General features: G+C 40.5%; 1 protein-coding gene across 1 annotated transcript in view; it reads right to left on the reverse strand.

Annotated features, from left to right (window-relative positions):
* The window catches only part of PDS5B (PDS5 cohesin associated factor B), an 890287-nt gene that overhangs the window by 773456 nt on the left and 92570 nt on the right, over window positions 1–24261 (reverse strand). Inside the window, exons 3-4 of the mRNA XM_053708457.1 lie at window positions 13225–13428; window positions 12234–12320 (exon numbers count right to left, since the gene is read on the reverse strand). Of these exons, the coding sequence (XP_053564432.1) occupies window positions 12234–12320; window positions 13225–13428 (291 nt within the window). The remainder of the gene's footprint in view (window positions 1–12233; window positions 12321–13224; window positions 13429–24261) is intronic.

Genomic DNA, 24261 nt, shown 5'->3' on the forward strand with positions numbered 1-24261 from the left:
TCTCCTGAAATCAACGGAGCAAGTTGAAAGGAAAATCTATACCTTAGCAGATTGAGCTAACAGGATAGACTTAACAAGCTCACACATCCAGAGGATACTGCAACCCGGGGGGCCTCGATTGAGGTTTGTGTTCCCCTTACACTGCTCGGCCATCCTGACCTGCAGATCCACACCCAGCTGGACCAACCCAGGATAAGGGATCCAAGACAGGGGAAAAAAAGAATACGAAAACAGGTACAGGAACGAGCGTAAGGATAGCACAGCCATCCCCACAGAGTACAAGTATAACCCGACTCTGAAAACAGACAAGGCCATAGACCTTAGGATCTATCAAAATAAAGGCCCAACAAGTCTGACTTGGAGCCAGCAAGGCCCCGGGGGAAACAATCCCACCTTTCCGCCTCCCAGCCAGGAGAAGCCCCAAGCAAGGACTCCATCTCCATAGGGAGGAGAATATCCCCTAAAGAAAAGAGATGATGCCGGAAGGGCCACAACTCCTCAAGGCCCGAAGCCACCGGCTAATGGGAAGAAAAATTCTCTACAAGTAGCTTGCCAAGCAGAGGCAAAGCCAACCCATCCGCCTGCAGAGCAGGGAATCCACGAGAACACTGGCAAGCTAACCAGGGGAATGCAACCCTAAGGCGCATCAGAAATTGGACATCCAACGCCAGCAGCTTGGTATGAACCAACAACCCTTGAGGCGCAAGCCACATAGCTAACCACTAGATGACATGGGCAACACTTGTGGCAAAGAGTAAAAAATACTCGGAAAACCTGGCCAACCATGACCAGGTCAGGTAGATGGAACAAGGACATAGCCCAAGTTCCCACAACCATGGAACACCCCAACCAGCCCTGAGATCCAAGATTCCAAAACCACCCAAGACTGGATCAGGAAAAGGCCAAGTGAAGCTTCAGTAACCGGAAGTCTCAGGGAGAAAAATAGGTCCAGGCACCTAATAGTTCAGGCAAACCTTACCCTAGAACTAAACACCACAACTGGCCAAAAAGCCAGACACAAGGGATATTGATGCAAATCCAGAGAATCCGGATAGCGAGAAGAACTCGAAAGCCCCGACCAAAGGAAGGAACCACCCCTTTCTGAAGTCCAACACTCCAAGGAGCAAGGCTATGAGTCTCATGAAGATACTTCTCATAGCCTCAGGACAACCAAGGGATACCTCGAGGTCAAAAAAATCCTACTAGCAGGACTAGTCTCCTTATCACATCCGCACAAGCAGAGGACACAAGGAAGAGAAAAGGCACTAAGCCTACCCAGCTCCGGAAAACCCAGAGCTAAACAAAGTCCCCGCAGGGAACAACCATCACCCTGAAACACAGATCCCTAAAAGGAGATCCAACTTTCCCGCAGACAATGGAAGAACACCCAAAAGGTTTCTCATAACTCAGACAGACAGTACACGTAAGAGCTGCATCTAGATACACTATAGACAGCTTACGCGTACACCTGCAAGGTGTGAAGAGCGGCAACTGGTTTCAAACTGCAAACCTTCTGCATGCTAGACAGCTATCCTGTACAAGCTGTTGGATCAAGCCCAAAAGGACAAATCCAGAGGCCTAAAAATGAAGGCCAAACCGCTCAACTGCGGTAAGGGGCATTAAGCCCTCCAACCCTCCACCACATGGGGGAGGCTCTAGGTTCTGATGAAATCAGATGTCAGAGTGCCGCAGCGGGAAACTCCCCTGCCCAGCCATCCATGACTGAAGGCTATAAAGGTCTGCAACAATCCTTCCCGCCTCACGGACCCACAGGTCCTTTTGAAAGCTTAGTTAAACATGGAAAACAATGATAACCTGAGCACTTGGTGCTTCTACAGAAGCAGCCAAGCAGAACAGCGCCACGTGTCTGAACAGCAGCAAGACCAAACGAACCCAACAGGACCAGCCTGCACCTAGGGTCCTAACAGGCAAGCTGCATCATTTCTCCCTCATAGGGGGAAAAACAGAAAACATACATTTTTAACATAGGACTAATGTCCAAAACAACTTCGAAAAAGTAATAAAGAGTATCAATCCCAGAAGGTTCCAGAAAGAAAAAAAATCAAAGACGACATCCCATTGGATATAAATAAAATATAAGGCAACCCAGAGGTTAATGCCCAGAAAGACACAGGCCTACCCACAGGACCAGCCAAACGGAGACCTATCTTTCAAAAACTGGGAAAAATCTAAAAAAAAAAATGACAATCAGATTACCCCAACCCCACATGTCTAATGAGGTGCACCATTCGAATTAGCAGACTGAAAATCCCTGTATCTGGTAACGATAGGGTAATTCAATAACCGAAAAAAATGTCTGAGCAACACGCGAAGGCGTGCAATCCTGTAACGAAAGGCACAACACTCAGGGACAGTTACAACCATGGGGAACTGTAGAGGCCCTCTCCAAGGCGGAAGGCCCGGAGCAATAGGGAACAAGCACATTCTCAAATAAACGCCTGGACTCTGCAGACGAACAATCGCGAACATTATGTGGAAGCGAAGACGTGCTGCAACCTCCAGGGGGGGAACACGCCACCCTGCATGTAGGAATCAGCAACTAGGTTACCCGCATGTGTAGAAGAATGAATTAGGAAGAGACTTGACTCTGAGGACAGGACCCCCAGTGGCGGATGGCTCAGCAGTCCCTTGATTCCACGAGCCCGAGGAACAAAGCGCTCTGAAATGGCATACGGAATAAAACTGGTCGACATGGGTCAACGAGGCCAATCTGGATTTGTCACCAGAATCAGAATCTGAAATCGAAATAGTCTTGGTATCAGAATCCTCCGTAACTGAATCTGAAACAAGCCGTTATGAAAATAACGGCACCTGACACCCACAATGGCTGGGACACTCACCACCTCCTATGACCAACCCCTGCGAACTAGAATATCTCCTTCGTCACACGGTCAGGAATGCGGAAATGGGGAATGGAACATAACCACACCCAAACACAAGGTGTGCAAAAGGCTGCATCACTTCCAAAGGCCTCAAAAATTCCATCCACATGCCCATAAACATCACACATAAGCAGGTTTATATGTTACTCCTATTAACGTTAATAAGTAGTAAAAAGTGTTATATAGTAACATAGTTAACACTGTGCCACTACTGGGATACAAGTGACCAAAATGCTACAATATATATTTAAACAACATTGGATATCTAGGTCACTTCTAATGTCATCAAATTGCATAAAGTAGGTAGGGATAATAATTATGCTAAATATATAGCGAGAGTAGGGCAAATGATTGAGCTGGTGATTATAGTATTAGATTTACTGTTGGTGCATATACTTAGGCATTCTGCCTGAGAAACGGTACTGTTCGTATCAGAAGAGGAACCTAATAGGAAATAAAATTAAAGGTTTTATATGCCAATGTTTATAGCCCTGAGGTAGCAAGGAGGCGGCGCAACACAATAAAATTATTTACAAGGGTATCCAGGTGAATAACGAGTTGGTATTTTCCACAGTGAGACAATGGGCACTCAGAGTTAATTCCAGTCTTGTGCTAGAATAACTTTTAACTGGTAGTTATAGAGGTGCAATTATTACGCCCACCGCTAACTGTAGATTCACACAGGTAAATAGCAGTACTGCTGTACTATAAGTTAGAAACTCTAGATTGCTTTAATCTATTCAAGTTAAAGGGACAGTAAACCTCAAAAATGTCGTTATATAATTCTGCACATAGTGCAGAATTATATAACATTATATTAGCCTTATCTTTATAAAAACAGAATTTATGTTTACCTGATAAATTTCTTTCTCCAACGGTGTGTCCGGTCCACGGCGTCATCCTTACTTGTGGGATATTCTCTTCCCCAACAGGAAATGGCAAAGAGCCCAGCAAAGCTGGTCACATGATCCCTCCTAGGCTCCGCCTACCCCAGTCATTCGACCGACGTTAAGGAGGAATATTTGCATAGGAGAAACCATATGGTACCGTGGTGACTGTAGTTAAAGAAAATAAATTATCAAACCTGATTAAAAAACCAGGGCGGGCCGTGGACCGGACACACCGTTGGAGAAAGAAATTTATCAGGTAAACATAAATTCTGTTTTCTCCAACATAGGTGTGTCCGGTCCACGGCGTCATCCTTACTTGTGGGAACCAATACCAAAGCTTTAGGACACGGATGAAGGGAGGGAGCAAATCAGGTCACCTAAATGGAAGGCACCACGGCTTGCAAAACCTTTCTCCCAAAAATAGCCTCAGAAGAAGCAAAAGTATCAAACTTGTAAAATTTGGTAAAAGTGTGCAGTGAAGACCAAGTCGCTGCCCTACATATCTGATCAACAGAAGCCTCGTTCTTGAAGGCCCATGTGGAAGCCACAGCCCTAGTGGAATGAGCTGTGATTCTTTCGGGAGGCTGCCGTCCGGCAGTCTCGTAAGCCAATCTGATGATGCTTTTAATCCAAAAAGAGAGAGAGGTAGAAGTTGCTTTTTGACCTCTCCTTTTACCTGAATAAACAACAAACAAGGAAGATGTTTGTCTAAAATCCTTTGTAGCATCCAAATAGAATTTTAGAGCGCGAACAACATCCAAATTGTGCAACAAACGTTCCTTCTTTGAAACTGGTTTCGGACACAGAGAAGGTACGATAATCTCCTGGTTAATGTTTTTGTTAGAAACAACTTTTGGAAGAAAACCAGGTTTAGTACGTAAAACCACCTTATCTGCATGGAACACCAGATAAGGAGGAGAACACTGCAGAGCAGATAATTCTGAGACTCTTCTAGCAGAAGAAATCGCAACTAAAAACAAAACTTTCCAAGATAATAACTTAATATCAACGGAATGTAAGGGTTCAAACGGAACCCCCTGAAGAACTGAAAGAACTAAATTGAGACTCCAAGGAGGAGTCAAAGGTTTGTAAACAGGCTTGATTCTAACCAGAGCCTGAACAAAGGCTTGAACATCTGGCACAGCTGCCAGCTTTTTGTGAAGTAATACCGACAAGGCAGAAATCTGTCCCTTCAGGGAACTTGCAGATAATCCTTTTTCCAATCCTTCTTGAAGGAAGGATAGAATCCTAGGAATCTTAACCTTGTCCCAAGGGAATCCTTTAGATTCACACCAACAGATATATTTTTTCCAAATTTTGTGGTAAATCTTTCTAGTTACAGGCTTTCTGGCCTGAACAAGAGTATCGATAACAGAATCTGAGAATCCTCGCTTCGATAAAATCAAGCGTTCAATCTCCAAGCAGTCAGCTGGAGTGAAACCAGATTCGGATGTTCGAACGGACCCTGAACAAGAAGGTCTCGTCTCAAAGGTAGCTTCCAAGGTGGAGCCGATGACATATTCACCAGATCTGCATACCAAGTCCTGCGTGGCCACGCAGGAGCTATCAAGATCACCGACGCCCTCTCCTGATTGATCCTGGCTACCAGCCTGGGGATGAGAGGAAATGGCGGGAACACATAAGCTAGTTTGAAGGTCCAAGGTGCTACTAGTGCATCCACTAGAGCCGCCTTGGGATCCCTGGATCTGGCCCCGTAGCAAGGAACTTTGAAGTTCTGACGAGAGGCCATCAGATCCATGTCTGGAATGCCCCACAGGTGAGTGACTTGGGCAAAGATTTCCGGATGGAGTTCCCACTCCCCCGGATGCAATGTCTGACGACTCAGAAAATCCGCTTCCCAATTTTCCACTCCTGGGATGTGGATAGCAGACAGGTGGCAGGAGTGAGACTCCGCCCATAGAATGATTTTGGTCACTTCTTCCATCGCTAGGGAACTCCTTGTTCCCCCCTGATGGTTGATGTACGCAACAGTTGTCATGTTGTCTGATTGAAACCGTATGAACTTGGTCCTCGCTAGCCGAGGCCAGGCCTTGAGAGCATTGAATATCGCTCTCAGTTCCAGAATATTTATCGGTAGAAGAGATTCTTCCCGAGACCAAAGACCCTGAGCTTTCAGGGATCCCCAGACCGCGCCCCAGCCCATCAGACTGGCGTCGGTCGTGACAATGACCCACTCTGGTCTGCGGAACGTCATCCCTTGAGACAGATTGTCCAGGGACAGCCACCAACGGAGTGAGTCTCTGGTCCTCTGATTTACTTGTATCTTCGGAGACAAGTCTGTATAGTCCCCATTCCACTGACTGAGCATGCACAGTTGTAATGGTCTTAGATGAATGCGCGCAAAAGGAACTATGTCCATCGCCGCTACCATCAACCCGATCACTTCCATGCACTGAGCTATGGAAGGAAGAGGAACGGAATGAAGTATCCGACAAGAGTCTAGAAGTTTTGTTTTTCTGGCCTCTGTTAGAAAGATCCTCATTTCTAAGGAGTCTATAATTGTTCCCAAGAAGGAATACCGGGCCTTTCCCATTCTTTATTAACAATGTCCGCCACCCGCTTGGGTATAGGAAAAGCTTCTGGGAGCTCCGGCACCTCTAGGAACTTGTCCATTTTACATAGTTTCTCTGGGATGACCAACTTTTCACAATCATCCAGAGTGGATAATACCTCCTTAAGCAGAATGCGGAGATGTTCCAACTTAAATTTAAATGCAATTACATCAGGTTCAGCCTGTTGAGAAATGTTCCCTGAATCAGTAATTTCTCCCTCAGACAAAACCTCCCTGGCCCCCTCAGATTGGGTTAGGGGCCCTTCAGAGATATTAATATCAGCGTCGTCATGCTCTTCAGTAACTAAAACAGAGCAGCCACGCTTACGCTGACAAGGGTTCATTTTGGCTAAAATGTTTTTGACAGAATTATCCATTACAGCCGTTAATTGTTGCATAGTAAGGAGTATTGGCGCGCTAGATGTACTAGGGGCCTCCTGAGTGGGCAAGACTCGTGTAGACGAAGGAGGGAATGATGCAGTACCATGCTTACTCCCCTCACTTGAGGAATCATCTTGGGCATCATTGTCATTATCACATAAATCACATTTATTTAAATGAACAGGAATTCTGGCTTCCCCACATTCAGAACACAGTCTATCTGGTAGTTCAGACATGTTAAACAGGCATAAACTTGATAATAAAGTACAAAAAACGTTTTAAAATAAAACCGTTACTGTCACTTTAAATTTTAAACTGAACACACTTTATTACTGCAATTGCGAAAAAACATGAAGGAATTGTACAAAATTCACCAAATTTTCACCACAGTGTCTTAAAGCCTTAAAAGTATTGCACACCAAATTTGGAAGCTTTAACCCTTAAAATAACGGAACCGGAGCCGTTTTAACACTTTAACCCCTTTACAGTCCCTGGTATCTGCTTTGCTGAGACCCAACCAAACCCAAAGGGGAATACGATACCAAATGACGCCTTCAGAAAGCCTTTTCTAAGTATCAGAGCTCCTCTCACATGCGACTGCATGCCAAGCCTCTCAAAAACAAGTGCGCCACACCGGCGCGAAAATGAGGCTCTGCTTATGCTTTGGGAAAGCCCCAGAGAAATAAGGTGTCTAATACAGTGCCTGCCGATATTATAATATCAATATACCCAGATAAAATGATTCCTCAAGGCTAAATATGTTTTTAAAAATGAATCGATTTAGCCCAGAAAAGTCTACAATCTTAGTAAGCCCTTATGAAGCCCTTATTTACCATCGTAATAAACATGGCTTACCGGATCCCATAGGGAAAAATGACAGCTTCCAGCATTACATCGTCTTGTTAGAATGTGTCATACCTCAAGCAGCAAGAGACTGCACACTGTTCCCCCAACTGAAGTTAATTGCTCTCAACAGTCCTGTGTGGAACAGCCATGGATTTTAGTTACGGTGCTAAAATCATTTTCCTCATACAAACAGAAATCTTCATCTCTTTTCTGTTCTGAGTAAATAGTACATACCAGCACTATTTTAAAATAACAAACTCTTGATTGAATAATAAAAACTACAGTTAAACACTAAAAAACTCTAAGCCATCTCCGTGGAGATGTTGCCTGTACAACGGCAAAGAGAATGACTGGGGTAGGCGGAGCCTAGGAGGGATCATGTGACCAGCTTTGCTGGGCTCTTTGCCATTTCCTGTTGGGGAAGAGAATATCCCACAAGTAAGGATGACGCCGTGGACCGGACACACCTATGTTGGAGAAACCTAATATTCCCATTATACACAGTGCAGCTCGCTCCTGCTCTGTCTGACAAGTTCAGACATGTTAAACAGACTAGCAATAGCAATAATAGTCGTTCTTAACCTTATTTATTGACCTCTGAAGTCAAAATACAAACTCAAAAAAAATTTCAAGAAAAGTGTACTGCACCTTAAACAATAAAAGCGCAACAATTTTTCTGCATCTCACAAAAACGATTTTTGCAGCAATAAAAAATATCCTAATAATCTCAAATTAGCTAAATAGCACTGCACGGCTTGTTAGAAAATCCTATGTAACATTTTATAGCACCTTTATTAGATATAACACATTTTTAAACAGTCTAAGCCCCGAGCACGCGAATTAGGCCCCGCCCAATAAAATGTCTATCCCCAGCACAGTGAAAAGCCATGTGGCCCCCTAACCATGAGTACAGTAAAACTTAACGATTGCAATAAACAGCCATCCTTCTCAGGCCAATTATAAACAAATAATAGGACAGTCCTTAGACCACAACCGCATCTCCCAGTGTCTAGCCCATATTGACTCACATATAAAATTATAGCATCAATATAAAACAAGGTAATTCAAGTTCCACCATAAAACAGTGCCTACTGATTACCCCTTCCCCGGTAGGGAATAATGTCAGCCTGTTCTGATATATCAAGTCTCCCCAGAAGTAAAGGACTGAACATACCTCAATGCTGCTTGTAGCATGACACCGTTCTCCACACTGAAGATTTTTCATACACTACCTTCAGAAGCTCTGTGGGAACCAGAATGGATCTTAGATAACGTTTGCTAAGATCATCAACATCAGGGCAGAAAAAATTAACGTCTCCATTCCTCTTGGGAATCCAGACTGACTATTTCTCCCTGAGGAAAATAGTACTCAGTGGCACCATTTTAAAATAAAAAAAACTTCTTGATTGAAGAATCGAAACTAACACCTCACTTTACCTCTTCCTATTACTAACACAGGCAAAGAGAATGCTGTGGTGCTCTTTGCCACTTCCTTGTGGGATTTATCCTCCTGCTAACAGGATGAAATCCGTGGACTCGTCATATCTTGTAAAAGAAAAAAAGTTTTTTAAATCTTGTACTGTCCCTTTAACTTGTTAATACAACCAGCAACAGCACATTAGTTTGACAAACCGGAGATAACAAGAAACACCTCTCTTACTTAAGGCTCTCTGTTAACCACTCTAGCAACATAATACCCACAGAAAACACTATCCCTCTATGGAAAACACATGGAAATTAAAGTGCACCTTGCGTTCAAAGGAGGAGCTCCGCCCCTCGTGACATCCGATATACGGACTGCAAAAGAGTAATGGAATGGCAGATTCAGTTGCCAAAAAACAAAATCACCTCTAAGCAAAAACGACTGCTCACCAAAGCAGACGAAACACAGCCACCAATAAAATAAAAATAAGTATTTATAACAAACAGTAAATCGTACATTCTCCAAGGACTTAATATCCTGGCTACCAAAGCAGTAACCTGTAACCTGTCTCGGGTATCCTGAACTCAGGATAACTAAGCCGCATAATAATGCAGAATAATCATAAAGTGCCAGGATTTCTTTCAAACACTAAAATGGCACTTACAGGTGAGATGTCCTCCTCTCGGACAGTCAGAGATGCAGGTGAGGAAGCCACTCCTCACAAAGACCTAGGATAGAAGAAGGAACAGAGTAAGCCTACTCTGGCATTCTGGTTGAGGGCAGCAACTTGTCAGGAAAACATAGTGAGGCCCACCCCACAAGTTCCTGACTGCTTAAAAGCTACTAGAAACAAGCTTAACAGTAATCTTTTTACAGAGGATGAGGTTTTGTTAGCATTATCAAAAATAAATGTTACAAAGGCAGTGGGTCCTGATAATATTCATCCAAGGGTTTTAAAAGAACTTCGATCAGTGCTAACTGTCCCATTAACTGATCTGTTTAATCAGTCACTATTAACAGGAGCTGTCCCAGATGATTGGAGAATAGCAAATGTAATACCTCTTCATAAAAAGGGCAGTAGAGAAGAATCTGGCAACTACAGGCCAGTTAGTTTAACTTCAGTAGTAGGGAAATTAATGGAAAGCCTCTTAAAAGAAAGAATTATGACTTACATAAAGACAAACAATTTAGAGGACCAAAATCAGCATGGTTTTACTTCAGGGAGATCATGTCAGACTAATCTAATTGACTTCTTTGATTATGTAACAAAAGTATTAGACAAGGGAGGAGCAGTTGATGTAGCATATCTAGATTTCAGCAAAGCATTTGACACCGTCCCACACAATAAACTTATTCACAAACTATATCTCCTTGGTCTAGATTCAAAAATTGTGAACTGGGTGGAATGCTGGCTTAAGGACAGAAAACAAAGAGTCTTAGTAAATGGAGTTCATTCAGCAGAGGGGGCTGTTACTAGTGGTGTTCCTCAGGGGTCAGTTCTGGGGCCTGTTTTATTTAACATATTTATCTGCGATATCAGCAAAGGGCTACAGGGGAAAGTATGTCTTGCAGATGATACAAAAATTTGCAACAGAGTGGATGTTCCAGGGGGGGGTAGACAAAATGAGAAGTGATATACAACAATTGGAGGATTGGACAAACGACTGGGATCTAAAGTTTAACACAGCAAAGTGTAAAATAATGCATTTAGGGAAAAAAAATACAAATGTTAATTACAGACTCAATGACACTTTACTGTTACAGACGAGGAACAGGACTTGGGAATTATTATTTCAGATGATTTAAAACTTAGTAAACAATGTAGTAATGCAGCGAGTAAGGCTAGCAGAATGCTTGGATGTATTGGTAGAGGTATTTGCAGCAGAAATAGTAAGGTTCTTATGCCACTTTATAGATCATTAGTTAGGCCTCATCTTGAGAATTGTGTGCAGTTCTGGAGGCCATATCTTCAGAAGGATATCAACAAACTTGAATCTGTGCAAAGGAGGGCTACCAAAATGGTACATGGTCTAAAAAATAAAAACTTACCAGGATAGGCTCAATGACCTAAATATGTATAGCTTAGAGGAGAGAAGGGAAAGAGGTGATATGATAGCAACTTTCAAGTACATTAAAGGGTTTAGTAAAACTGAGGCTGTGGGTATTTTACATAAAATGGAAAATTCAAGAACAAGGGGTCATGAGCTCAAGCTAAAGGGTAGTAGATTCAGGAGTAATTTGAGGAAGCACTTCTTTACAGAAAGAGTGATTGATTTATGGAATAAACTTCCTCAAGAGGTAGTAGCAACAAACACTGTGGGGGACTTTAAAAATGCATGGGACAAGCATAGGGCTATCCTACGAACTAGATAAGTTTATACTGTTAGGTAAGGTCGGGCAGACTTGCTGGGCCTATGGCTCTTATCTACCGTCAATATCTATGTTTCTATGTTTCTACTACAGCCCTACTGAAGAGACCAACGTGGAGTACAGCTAAACCCAGCTTGTGATGGAAGATCAGAGCAAGCCTGCTCTGGCTTCAAAATAAAAAATATCTTGATAGAAGAATCTTATACAGACACCTATAACTTCACCGCCTCCTTGCACTGAAGGTAAATAGAATGACTGGGGATTGTGGGACGGGAAGTGATACTTAAGAGCTTTGCTGTTGTGCTCTTTGCCTCCTCCTGCTGGCCAGGAGTGAGATTCCCAACAGTAATTGATGATCCGTGGACTCACCATGTCTTAAGAAAGAAATAATGAAATAAGGAAGCTAGGCAGCAAAGTGAGTTGGGGAGCCAGGATGGGCGGTATATAACTGCAACACGTATAGAGGGGATAAAATAAACGAATAATGTGTGCTTCAAAGGAAGAAAATGTGAGGGAAGAGAAGGGCTGTATTTGTTGAAAGGTGCAACAAGAGGAAAGTAAAATACCAACACCACCAACCACAAGTTAAACTCTAAGTTAAATAACTGGTCACTGCAATCCAGAATTAGAAACATTTGAAATTATAATGCAAGTATAAACATTTAAAAAAAAAAAAAAAAAAAGAAACCATCAAAATAACTCCATAAACAAAGCAAGTGCTAAAGCTTCATACAGACCAAGGATCTACACATAGGAACTACAGATAAGAGAGAAATGAGCCACCAGATATGGCGAAAAGTCAGATGCTAGGTTAACTAGGTCAGATAACAATGCTTTAGTTTTCTTACCTCAAGCAAATAGAAATATCTGTTGAACTGTGGACTCTTTGTATCTTCAAGACCCTTCAATTGCCTTGTAATAAACATAAATATATCCTGACAAAAGAAAATAAGTCTTGCTTAGACAGACAGTAAAAGTATACAAACAGAAATATTTTACCATTTATTAAAAGGGATAAGAAACCAAAAACATTTATTTTTTGATTCAGATAGGGCATGTAATTTTAAACAACTTTCTAATTTACCTTTATCATTAATTGTTCTTCGTTCTCATATCTTTTGTTGACAAGCAGGGATGTATGCTTAGAAGCTGGCCCATTTCTGGAGCACTATATGTCAGCAGTTTTGCAAGAATGCTCTCCATTTGCATGAGCACTAGATGGCAGCACTATTTCCTGCTATGTAGTGCTCCAGATGCCTACTTAGGTATCTCTAACACCGATCATCATCAGAATTAAGCGAATTTGATAATAGAACTAAATATAAAACTTTTTAAAAATGGTATGTTCTGTCTGAATCACAAAATAAATTGTTTTCATATCCCTTTAAAGAAAGCAGACAACTCCAAAAAATATACAAATACCTACTGTTTATTTAAAATATATGTTAGTGCTTTTTTTTTTTTGAGGGGGGGGGTTTCAGCAACCTACAGAGCACAACATGTATTCCAATTATTTATTTTTAATTTCTATGCTGAAACAATTATTTTTATTCTTGAGGGGGCCTGTTTACAAATAGAACTGTTTCATGTATCCCCATCAGCCACATACCTATCTGTCTCTATGGGTGTGTTGCGAACATGAAAACTGCACATTGCTGATCTTTCAACATTCATGATAGAAATTACTTGTTTAAAGGGACAGTCTACTCCAAAATGTTTGTTTAAAAAGATAGATAATGCCTTCTTTACCCATTCCCTAGTTTTGCATAGCTGACAAGATTAATCTGGATTAATCTGGATGCAATTCTTCAAAAACACCCTGTGGTGGTGTTAACTTACCTTTAGTTTATCTGGAGAGGTATATGGAGCCTCAGGGGCATATATCCTGAAAATATCTGCAAGGCAGCAGGCTACTAGCAAGCGAACATCTTTATCAGGGTGTTTAAGAAAAAAATCAGAGGCCAGATGCAAAGCAAGATTTAAATAATGCTCTTTTTCTTCTTCGGAGTCTTGATCCATATCCATGAATGTTTTTACAACCATCTAAAATGCAAAAGAAAACAAAATTTATGCTTACCTGATAAATTTATTTCCGGATATATGATGAATCCACAACGTCCTCAAATTACTAGTGGAAATATCACTCCTAGCCAGCAGGAGGAGGCAAAGAGCACCACAGCCAAGCTGTTAAGTATCACTCCCCTTCCCACAAACCAGTCATTCGACCGAAGGGAAATGGAAAAAGGAACAAAAACATAATTTATGTAATAACTTACCTGATAAATTCATTTCTTTCATATTAGCAAGAGTCCATGAGCTAGTGACGTATGGGATATACATTCCTACCAGGAGGGGCAAAGTTTCCCAAACCTTAAACTGCCTATAAATACACCCCTCACCACACCCACAATTCAGTTTAACGAATAGCCAAGAAGTGGGGTGATAAGAAAGGAGCAAAAGCATCAAAAAAAAGGAATTGGAATAATTGTGCTTTATACAAAAAAATCATAACTACCACAAAAAGGGTGGGCCTCATGGACTCTTGCTAATATGAAAGAAATGAATTTATCAGGTAAGTTCTTACATAAATTATGTTTTCTTTCATGTAATTAGCAAGAGTCCATGAGCTAGTGACGTATGGGATAGCAGATACCCAAGATGAGGAACTTCCAGGAAAGAGTCACTAGAGAGGGAGGGATAAAATAAAGACAGCCAATTCCGCTGAAAAAATTAATCCACTACCCAAACAAAAGTTTCAATTTTTATAATGAAAAAAACAGAAATATAAGCAGAAGAATCAAACTGAAACAGCTGCCTGAAGTACTATTCTACCAAAAACTGCTTCTGAAGAAGAAAAAAAATCAAAATGGTAGAATTTAGTAAAAATATGCAAAGAAGACCAAGTCATTGCTTTGCAAATCTGAACAACAGAAGCTTCATTCTTAAAAGTCCAGGAAATAGAAATTGACCTAGTAAAATGAGCGGTAATCCTCAGAGGCGGGGATTAACCAGACTCCAAATAAGCATGATGAATCAAAAGCTTTAACCAAGAAGCCAAAGAAAAGGCAGAAGCCTTCTGACCTTCCTAAAACCAGAAAAGATAACAAATAGACTAGAAGTCTGTCTGAAATCTGAGTAGCTTCAACATAATATTTCAAAACTCTTACCACATCCAAAGAATGTAAGAATCTTACCAAAGAAGTTTTAGGATTAGGACACAAGGAAAGGACAATAATCCCTCTACTAATGTTGTTAGAATTCACAACTTTAGGTAAAAATTGAAATGAGGACAGCAAAAACCACCTTATCCCAATTGTCTATACCTGGGAAAAAGACCACAGAAATTAGATAGGAACTGGATTTAGCCCAAGCAAATATCCGAGAAACTTCTGTCACAGCCTAAAGACTGATAGTCCCACCCTGATTGACATACGCCACAGTGGTGACATTGTCTGTCTGAAAAAACGTCTTCTTCAAAAAGAAACCAAACTGAAGAACTCTGAGAATGCACGGAGTTCCAAAATATCAAATGGTAATCTCGCCTCCTGAGATTTCCAAACCCCTAGTGCTGACAGAGATCCTCAGACAGCCTCCCAACCTAAAAGACTTGCATCTGTAGAGATCATGGTCCAGGTTAAAAGAACCGAAGAGACCTGTAGAACTAAATGATGGTGATCTTAACCACCGAATCAAAGATAGTTAAACATTAGGATTCAAAGATATAAAAAGTGAAATCCTAGAATCCCTGCACCATTATTCAGCATAAAAAACTGGAAAGGTTTCCTATGAAATGAGCAAAGGGAATCGAATCCAATGCTGCAGCCATGAAACCTAAAACTTCCATGCATATATAGCAACTGAAGGAAATAATAGAGACTGAAGGTTCCGACAAACGGAACCCAATAAACTTGTCACTTGTCTGTTAGAGACAAAAACATTGACACAATCTATCTGGAAACCTAAAAAAGGTGACCCTTGTGTGAGGAAACAAGGAACTTTTGATAAAAAGATCCTCTAACCATGTCTTGAAGAAACAACAAAGTTGAATCGTATGAGATTCCGCAGAACGAAAAGACTGAGCCAGTACCATGATACCGTCCAAATAAGGAACACTGAGAACCTAGAAAAGATTCTTAGAGCTGTCGCTAGACCAGAAGGAAAAGCAACAAATTGGTAATGCTTGTCAAAAAAAGAAAATCTCAGAAAATAAAAATAATCTGAATGAAAACAGAAAATGAAGATATGCATCTATTGTAGACAAATAATGCCATCACTGACCAAAAAGGCCGAAAAGACCATATAAACACCATTCTAAAAGATGGTACAAATATATGACAGTTCAAAAAAGATTTTCTATCTTTGGAACAATGAATAGTCTTGAATAAAACCCCAAAAACCCAGTTCCTAAAATGAAACTGGAATAAATACCCCAGAAAACTCCAGGTCTGAGACACACTTCAGGAAAGTGTTAGTCTTACTGGAATATGATCGAGAAAAAAAAAAAAAAAAAAGACTCCTCACAGACGGTTTTACTCTGAAACTTATTCTGTACCCAAAGTTTAAGAAGTTTGGACCGAATAGAACCAAACAAATTTCAAAAAAGTCTTAACCTGCCCCTTACCAGCCAAGCTGGAATAAGAATCGCACCTACATGCAAATTTAGGGAGTTGACTTTGAACTTTTAAAAGGCTTAATTGAATGAAGAAAAAAACTTCCAATTATAACCATGTTACTTGGGGAAGAATTCAGTATTCCGTTCCTTAGTAAGAACAGAAAACTAATATAAGCTTAAAGTTTTAGTCTTAGAACTCAATCTTGAAGCCCATAGTAACAATTAAATAATTGAATCCAATTATGAACCAAATAATTGAATATCTTGGAAAAAAAGAAATATGGATTTTAGAAATCAAATTAGCATTCCAAGATTGAAATCACAAAGTTCTTCTAGCTAAAATAGCTAAAGACATAGATTAAACCTCATTTGCGAAAATATTTAATAAAATGACAACACAAATGAAATTATTAGCATGTTAATCAAGTTAAAGGATCAGACAACACACTGGACTTGCATAATCAACAAATGCAAGATAACAAGACAATGCAATAGCACTTAGTCTGAACTTCAAAAAGTAGAATTTGTCCTTTTAACAATGCTAAACAAATCATAATCAGATACTTGATCTTAAAGTATCCAACCAGAAAGATGCAGCAATTGCAACCTCAGCCAAATAAATTACAGGTCTAAGAAAAGTACCTGAAAATAATTTTCCTTAAATAAGATACGACCATCTGAAGGAAAAAAAAAAATACTATTTGCTATAAAAATAATAGTATATTTAGCAGGAGTAGGGATAGCCCCATTAACTTGGGGAATCTTTCCTCAAAACTGAAAACTAACTGCCGGCAAAGAATACAATTTAAAAACCTTTAAAATTTAATTTCTTTCAAGCCGGGCCCGAATAAGGTCTGCCCTTTGAAAGGAATATTAAGCAATTTAGATTTAGAAGTCACGTCAGCTGACCAGGATTTAAGCCATAGCGCTCTGCGTGCTTGGATGGCGAATCCGGAGTTCTTAGCCGTAAGTTTGGTTAAATGCACGACGGCATCAGAAACAAATGCGTTAGCTAGCTTAAGTGCTTTAAGCTTGTTCATAATTTCATCCAATGGAGCTGTGCGAATGGCCTCTTCCAGAGACTCAAACCAGAATGCCGCCGCAGCAGTGACAGGCGCAATGCATGCAAGGGGCTGTAAGATAAAACCTTGTTGAACAAACATTTTCTTAAGGTAACCTTCTAATTTTTTATCCATTGGATCTGAAAAGGCACAACTATCCTCCACCGGGATAGTGGTACGCTTAGCTAAAGTAGAAACTGCTCCCTCCACCTTAGGGACCGTCTGCCATAAGTCTCGTGTGGTGGCGTCTATAGGAAACATTTTCCTAAATATGGGAGGAGGGGAAAAAGGCACACCAGGTCTATCCCACTCCATGCTAATAATCTCTGTAAGCCTTTTAGGTATAGGAAACACGTCAGTACACACCGGTACCGCATAGTATCTATCCAACCTACATAATTTTTCTGGAATTGCAACCGTGTTACAATCATTCAGAGCCGCTAATACCTCCCCTTAGCAATATGCGGAAGTTCTCAAGCTTAAATTTAAAATGAGAAATCTCTGAATCCAGTCTCCCTGGATCAGATCCGTCACCCACAGAATGAAGCTCTCCGTCTTCATGTTCTGCAAACTGTGACGCAGTATCTGACATGGCTCTCACCTCATCCGCGCGCTCTGTCCTTAACCCAGAGCTATCGCGCTTGCCTCTTAATTCTGGCAATTTAGATAATACTTCTGTCATAACAGTAGCCATGTCTTGCAAAGTGATTTGTAAGGGCCTCCCTGATGTACTTGGCGCCACAAAATCACGCACCTCCTGAGCGGGAGGCAAAGGTACTGACACGTGAGGAGAGTTAGTCGGCATTACTTCCCCCTCGTTGTCTGGTGATAATTTCTTTACATGTAAAGATTGACTTTTATTTAAAGTAACATCAATGCAATTAGTACACAAATTTCTATTGGGCTCCACATTGGCCTTTAAACATAGTGAACAAAGAGATTCATCTGTGTCAGACATGTTTAAACAGACTAGCAATGAGACTAGCAAGCTTGGAAATACTTTTCTAAATAAATTTACAAGCAATATAAAAAACGCTACTGTGCCTTTAAGAAGTACAAAAAAGCGCTAAAAAAGGCCCCTCCCACTCATATTACAACAGTGGGGAAGCTCAGTTAACTGTTTCTATGCAGAAAACAAAGATAGCCATGTGGTAAAAATCATGCCCCAATAAGTTTTATCACCAAGTACCTCACAAAAAACAATTAACATGCCAGTAAACGTTTTGAACATACATTTTAAAAGTAGTGAAGTGTTATTAATAAGCCTGCTACCAGTCGCTTTTACTGCAGTTAAGGCTCATACATTACTTCAGTATTAACAGTATTTTCAGAGTCAATTCCATTCCTTAGAAAAATACATTGTGTACACACACTCATCAGCCTAATACCAGTCGCTATCACTGCATTTAAGGCTGAACTTGCGTTACATTGGTATCAGCAATATTTTCTCAGTCAATTCCATTCCTCAGAAAAATAATTTACTGCACATACCTCGTTTGCAGGGGGGCCCTGCATGCTATTCCCCTTTTCTGAAGTTACCTCACTCCTCAGATGAGAACAGCCAGTGGATCTTAGTTACGTCTGCTAAGATCATAGAAAACGCAGGCAGATTCTTCTTCTAATGCTGCCTGAGAACAAACAGCACACTCAGGTGCCATTTAAAATAACAAACTTTTGATTGTAGAAATAAACTAAGTTAAAAAACACCACAGACCTCTCACAGCGACCTATCTTTAGTTAGGCTGCAAGAGAATGACTGAATATGACATGTGAGGGGAGGAGCTATATAGCAGCTCTGCTTGGGTGATCCTCTTGCAACTTCCTGTTGGGGAAGAGATATATTCCATAAGTAATGGATGACCCGTGGACTGACTACACTTAACAAGAGAAATTAAAATACTTAAAAATGAACACTGACACTTTACGAGTATAAAGACTAGTCTTAAAACATGATAGGCATAAATGTAAATAATTACAGATTTCTGTTCCAAAATTATAATTCTAAATATATTTCCCTTTCAGTATAAGGAATTTAACTGGGGACTCTGAGGCAAAAAAAAAAAAAAAAACTGACAACCACTAAGCTATAGTTCAGTTTTAGAATTGCATAAAAATAATAACCCCAATTCTCTAAATATAGAAATTTCTTTAATGGGACATTTATGAATAAATGTATGAAGTCCGTAAGTGAAGGAAAAACTATCCTGAGCATATGTACATGGAGGACTTGGCTGTTGAATATATGCAGTATACGCCAGCTCCATTTTGTCATTTATCAGAACGCAGTACTAAAACTGCTGACCAGCTGACCTGCTCAGATACCGTTCATATGTGGGCGACATGCAACTAATACTTGGAATAACTGGGCAACATCGTGTGTCCCCCATAAAAATACAGTTGCTAAATACACTGACTGTATACAAGCCCCTCCGCTCCATTCTCATATCGGAGGAGTCTGTGTCATGTGAGCGCTACAGCCACAAAAATGGCGCTGCTCTGTTCTTCACTAACAGAGAAGAAGGCAGAGCCAAGACTGTTTAAAAAAAACATTGCGCAACCGAAATTAACGGCGCGCTAAAACATTAACACGCCACAACAAACCAGTACTGCAATATTCAAGGCTCAAGTGAAGAAACTAGTCAATTCACACATTGCACAAATAACATTTTACCTCATGTAACCGATTAACCCCTTCATTAACATAAAGGGGAGATAGTCTCTCTTACATGTCACATTAAGTGCCTGCACACTGCCATAATTAATATCCTAACTAGGATATATTTTGTCCCAATCAAATTTTGCAGAATTCTTTAAAGTGCACAGTCTCCCTACTAGAAGACAAAAAACATAATTTATGTAAGAACTTACCTGATAAATTCATTTCTTTCATATTGGCAAGAGTCCATGAGCTAGTGACGTATGGGATATACATTCCTACCAGGAGGGGGCAAAGTATCCCAAACCTCAAAATGCCTATAAATACACCTCCCACCACACCCCACCACACCCACATTTCAAGGAGTAAAAAAAGCATACAAAAGGAGGAACTGGAAATATAATTGTGCTTTTATACAAAACAAAAAAAAACAAAAAAAAAAAAAAAACACCTTAAAAAGGGTGGGCCTCAGACTTGCCAATATGAAAAATGAATTTATCAGGTAAGTTCTTACATAAATTATGTTTTCTTTCATGTAATTGGCAAGAGTCCATGAGCTAGTGACGTATAGGATAGAAATACCCAAGATGTGGAAGTCCACAGAAGAGTCACTAGAGAGGGAGGGATAAAATAACAGCTATTTCCACTGAGAAATTAAATGCACAAAATAATTTAAGTTTTTCTTTAAAAGAAAAATTAAATCAAAAACAGTAGAATCAAACTGAGACAGCTGCCTGAAGAACTTTTCTACCAAAGACTGCTTCAGAAGAAGCAAATACATAAAAATGCTAAAAACAAGGAAAGTATGCAAAGAAGACCAAATTACTGCTTCGCAAAGTTGATCATCCGAAGCTTCATTCTGAAAAAGCCAAAGAAATGGCAACTGAACTTAGTAGAATGAGATGTAAATCTCTGAGGCAGAGCCTGCCCTGCTTCCAAATAAGCCTTGAGAAACAAAAGCTTTAACCAGGATGTCAAATAAATGGCAGAGGTTTACATCCAAAGAATGTAAAGAACTCTCAAAGAATTCTTAAAGGGCCAGTAAACCTATAAAATAATGTTATATAATTCTGCAAATAGTGCAGAATTATATAATATTATATTAGTGCTAGCTTTATTCAACCTAATAGTGCCTGTGAATTTATATTAAAAGAGACTGCTTTTCAGACCCGCTCTCTGTGCTCTACTGAGCGGGTCTGTTTTTATCACAGAGCGCATCTGGCCAGCTGTCTAGTCACAGCCCGGCACGACCGCGCCATTACACTCAGTGCAGCTCTCTCTTGCTCTTTCTGACAGCAGGAGCGAGCTGCACTTACTGTAAGTGCACAGTCGGGCCGGGCTGTGACTAGACAGCTGGCCAGATGCGCTCTGTGATAAAAATAGACCCGCTCAGTAGAGCACGTCTGAAATGCAGTCTTTTTTAATATAAATTCACAGGCACTATTAGGTTGAATAAAGCTAGCGCTAATATAATGTTATATAATTCTGCACTATGTGCAGAATTATATAACATTATTTTATAGGTTTACTGGCCCTTTAAGGATTAGGACACAAAGAAGGAACAACAATTTCTCTACTAACGTTGTTCAAATTCACAACCTTAGGAAAAAAAGAAGCCCACAAAACGATGAAAAAAAAAAATCAGATAAGGAGACACAGAAGAGCGCTGATCAATCAGAAACTCTTCTAGCAGAAGAGATAGCCAAAGGAAACAATACTTTCCAAGAAAGTAGATAATCTTTAAGAAAATATAGGTTCAAAAGAAAGAGCCTACAAAATCCTGGAACCAAATTAAGACTCCAAAAAAGAATAATTAATAAATGAACTGGCTTGATAAAAACCAAAAAGCCTGAACAAAACAGTGAATATCAGGAAGTTTAAACAATCTTTCTAGGAAAAGAAACAGAACAATCAGATTTTTTGCCCCTTCAAAAAAAATTTGAAAACAAACTTATCCAAACCAACTTGAAGAAACTGAAAAATCCTAGGAATTCTAAAAGAATGCCAAGAAAATTTATGAGAACACTATAAAATATAGGTTTTCCAAACCTGATCATACATGTTCCATGAAACAGACTTATCAGCCTGCAACATAGCGATAAAAGAGAATAAAGCGATAAAAGAGAAACTTCTATGACTAAACACTAATAAATTTCCATACCCCCAAATTAGAAATTTGACATCCTGATGGAAAAATATCCCCTAAAACAAGAGAGCTGGCAAAAGAGAAAGCAGCCAAGGATCGCAACCGGACATCCGAACAAGATCCACATACCAAACCTGTGAGGCCATGCTGATGCTATCAAACACATGGCGCTGTTCCAATATAATCTTGGAAATCACCTTTGGAAGAAAAAAAAAAGAGGTGGAAAGATGTAGTTAGGTTGCAAAACCAAGACACTGCTAAAGCATCCACCATCTCTACCTAAAGATCCCTGGACTTGAAAAGGTACCTGGAAAAAAAATAGATAGGAGATGAATTCCATCTAACAACGTATTCATGATACTTCGTAATTGCTAAGGAACTAAGAGTCCCTATTGTTGATTGACAAATGCCACAGTGTCTGTCTGAAAGCAGAAAACGAAAAAGTTCTCTCCTAAAAAGAGGCCAACCCTGAAAGAGCTCTGAAAAAACATTATTTATGCTTACCTGATAAATTTATTTCTCTTGTGGTGTATCCAGTCCACGGATCATCCATTACTTGTGGGATATTCTCCTTCCCAACAGGAAGTTGCAAGAGGATCACCCACAGCAGAGCTGCTATATAGCTCCTCCCCTAACTGCTATATCCAGTCATTCGACCGAAACAAGCCGAGAAAGGAGAAACCATAGGGTGCAGTGGTGACTGTAGTTTAAATTAAAATTTAGACCTGCCTTAAAAAGAGAGGGCGGGCCGTGGACTGGATACACCACAAGAGAAATAAATTTATCAGGTAAGCATAAATTATGTTTTCTCTTGTAAGGTGTATCGAGTACACGGATCATAAATTAATTGTGGGATACCAATACCAAAGCTAAAGTACACGGATGAAGGGAGGGACAAGGAAGGCTTAAATGGAAGGAACCACTGCCTGTAGAACCTCTCTCCCAAAAATAGCCTCCGAAGAAGCAAAAGTATCAAATTTGTAAAAATTTTGAAAAGGTATGAAGCGAAGACCAAGTCGCCGCCTTGCAAATCTGTTCAACAGAAGCCTCATTTTTAAAGGCCCAGGTGGAAGCCACAGCTCTAGTAGAATGAGCTGTAATCCTTTCAGGGGGCTGCTGTCCAGAAGTCTCATAGGCTAAGCGTATTACGCTCCGAAGCCAAAAAGAAAGAGGTTGCCGAAGCTTTTTGACCTCTCCTCTGTCCAGAGTAAACAACAAACAGGTTAGATGTTTGGCGAAAATCTTTAGTAGCTTGTAAGTAAAACTTTAAAGCACAGACCACGTCCAGATTATGTAAAAGGCGCTCCTTCTTTGAAGAAGGATTAGGACACAATGATGGAACAACAATCTCTTGATTGATATTCTTGTTAGAAATTGCCTTCGGTAAAAACCCAGGTTTTGTACGCAGAACTACCTTATCTGAATGGAAAATCAGATAAGGAGAATCACATTGTAAGGCAGATCACTCAGAGACTCTCCGAGTCGAGGAAATAGCCATCAAAAACAGAACTTTCCAAGATAAAAGTTTGATATCAATGGAATGAAGGAGTTCGAACGGAACCCCTTGAAGAACTTTAAGAACCAAGTTTAAGCTCCATGGGAAAGCAACAGGTTTAAACACAGGCTTAATTCTAACCAAAGCCTGACAAAAAGCTTGAACGTCTGGAACTTCTGCAAAAGAATAGACAGAGCAGAAATCTGTCCCTTTAAAGAACTAGCTGATAATCCTTTTTCCAAACCCTCTTGGAGAAAGGACAATATCCTAGGAATCCTAACCTTACTCCATGAGTAATTCTTGGATTCACACCAATAAAGGTATTTACGCCATATCTTATGGTATAATTTCCTGGTGACAGGCTTTCGTGCCTGTATTAGGGTATCAATGACTGACTCGGAGAAGCCACGCTTTGATAAAATCAAGCGTTCAATCTCCATGCAGGTCAGTCTCAGAGAAATTAGATTCGGATGATTGAAAGGACCTTGTAGTAGAAGGTCTTGTCTCAGAGGCAGGGTCCATGGTGGAAAGGATGACATGTCCACTAGGTCTGCATACCAGGTCCTGCGTGGCCACGCAGGCGCTATCAAGATCACCGATGCTCTCTCCTGTTTGATTTTGGCAATCAGTCGAGGGAGCAGAGGAAACGGTGGAAACACATAAGGCAGGTTGAAGTCCCTGGACCTGAATCCGTAACAAGGAAGCTTAGCGTTCTGGCAAGACTCCATGAGATCCAGTTCTGGTTTGCCCCAACGATGAACCAATTGAGCAAACACCTCCGGATGGAGTTCCCACTCCCCCGGATGAAAAGTCGGACGACTTAGAAAATCCGCCTCCCAGTTCTCTACACCTGGGATATGGATTGCTGATAGGTGGCAAGAGTGAGTCTCTGCCCAGCGAATTATC

Source organism: Bombina bombina, chromosome 3 (genome assembly GCF_027579735.1).
Source record: "Bombina bombina isolate aBomBom1 chromosome 3, aBomBom1.pri, whole genome shotgun sequence".
NCBI classification, from domain to species: Eukaryota; Metazoa; Chordata; class Amphibia; order Anura; family Bombinatoridae; genus Bombina; species Bombina bombina.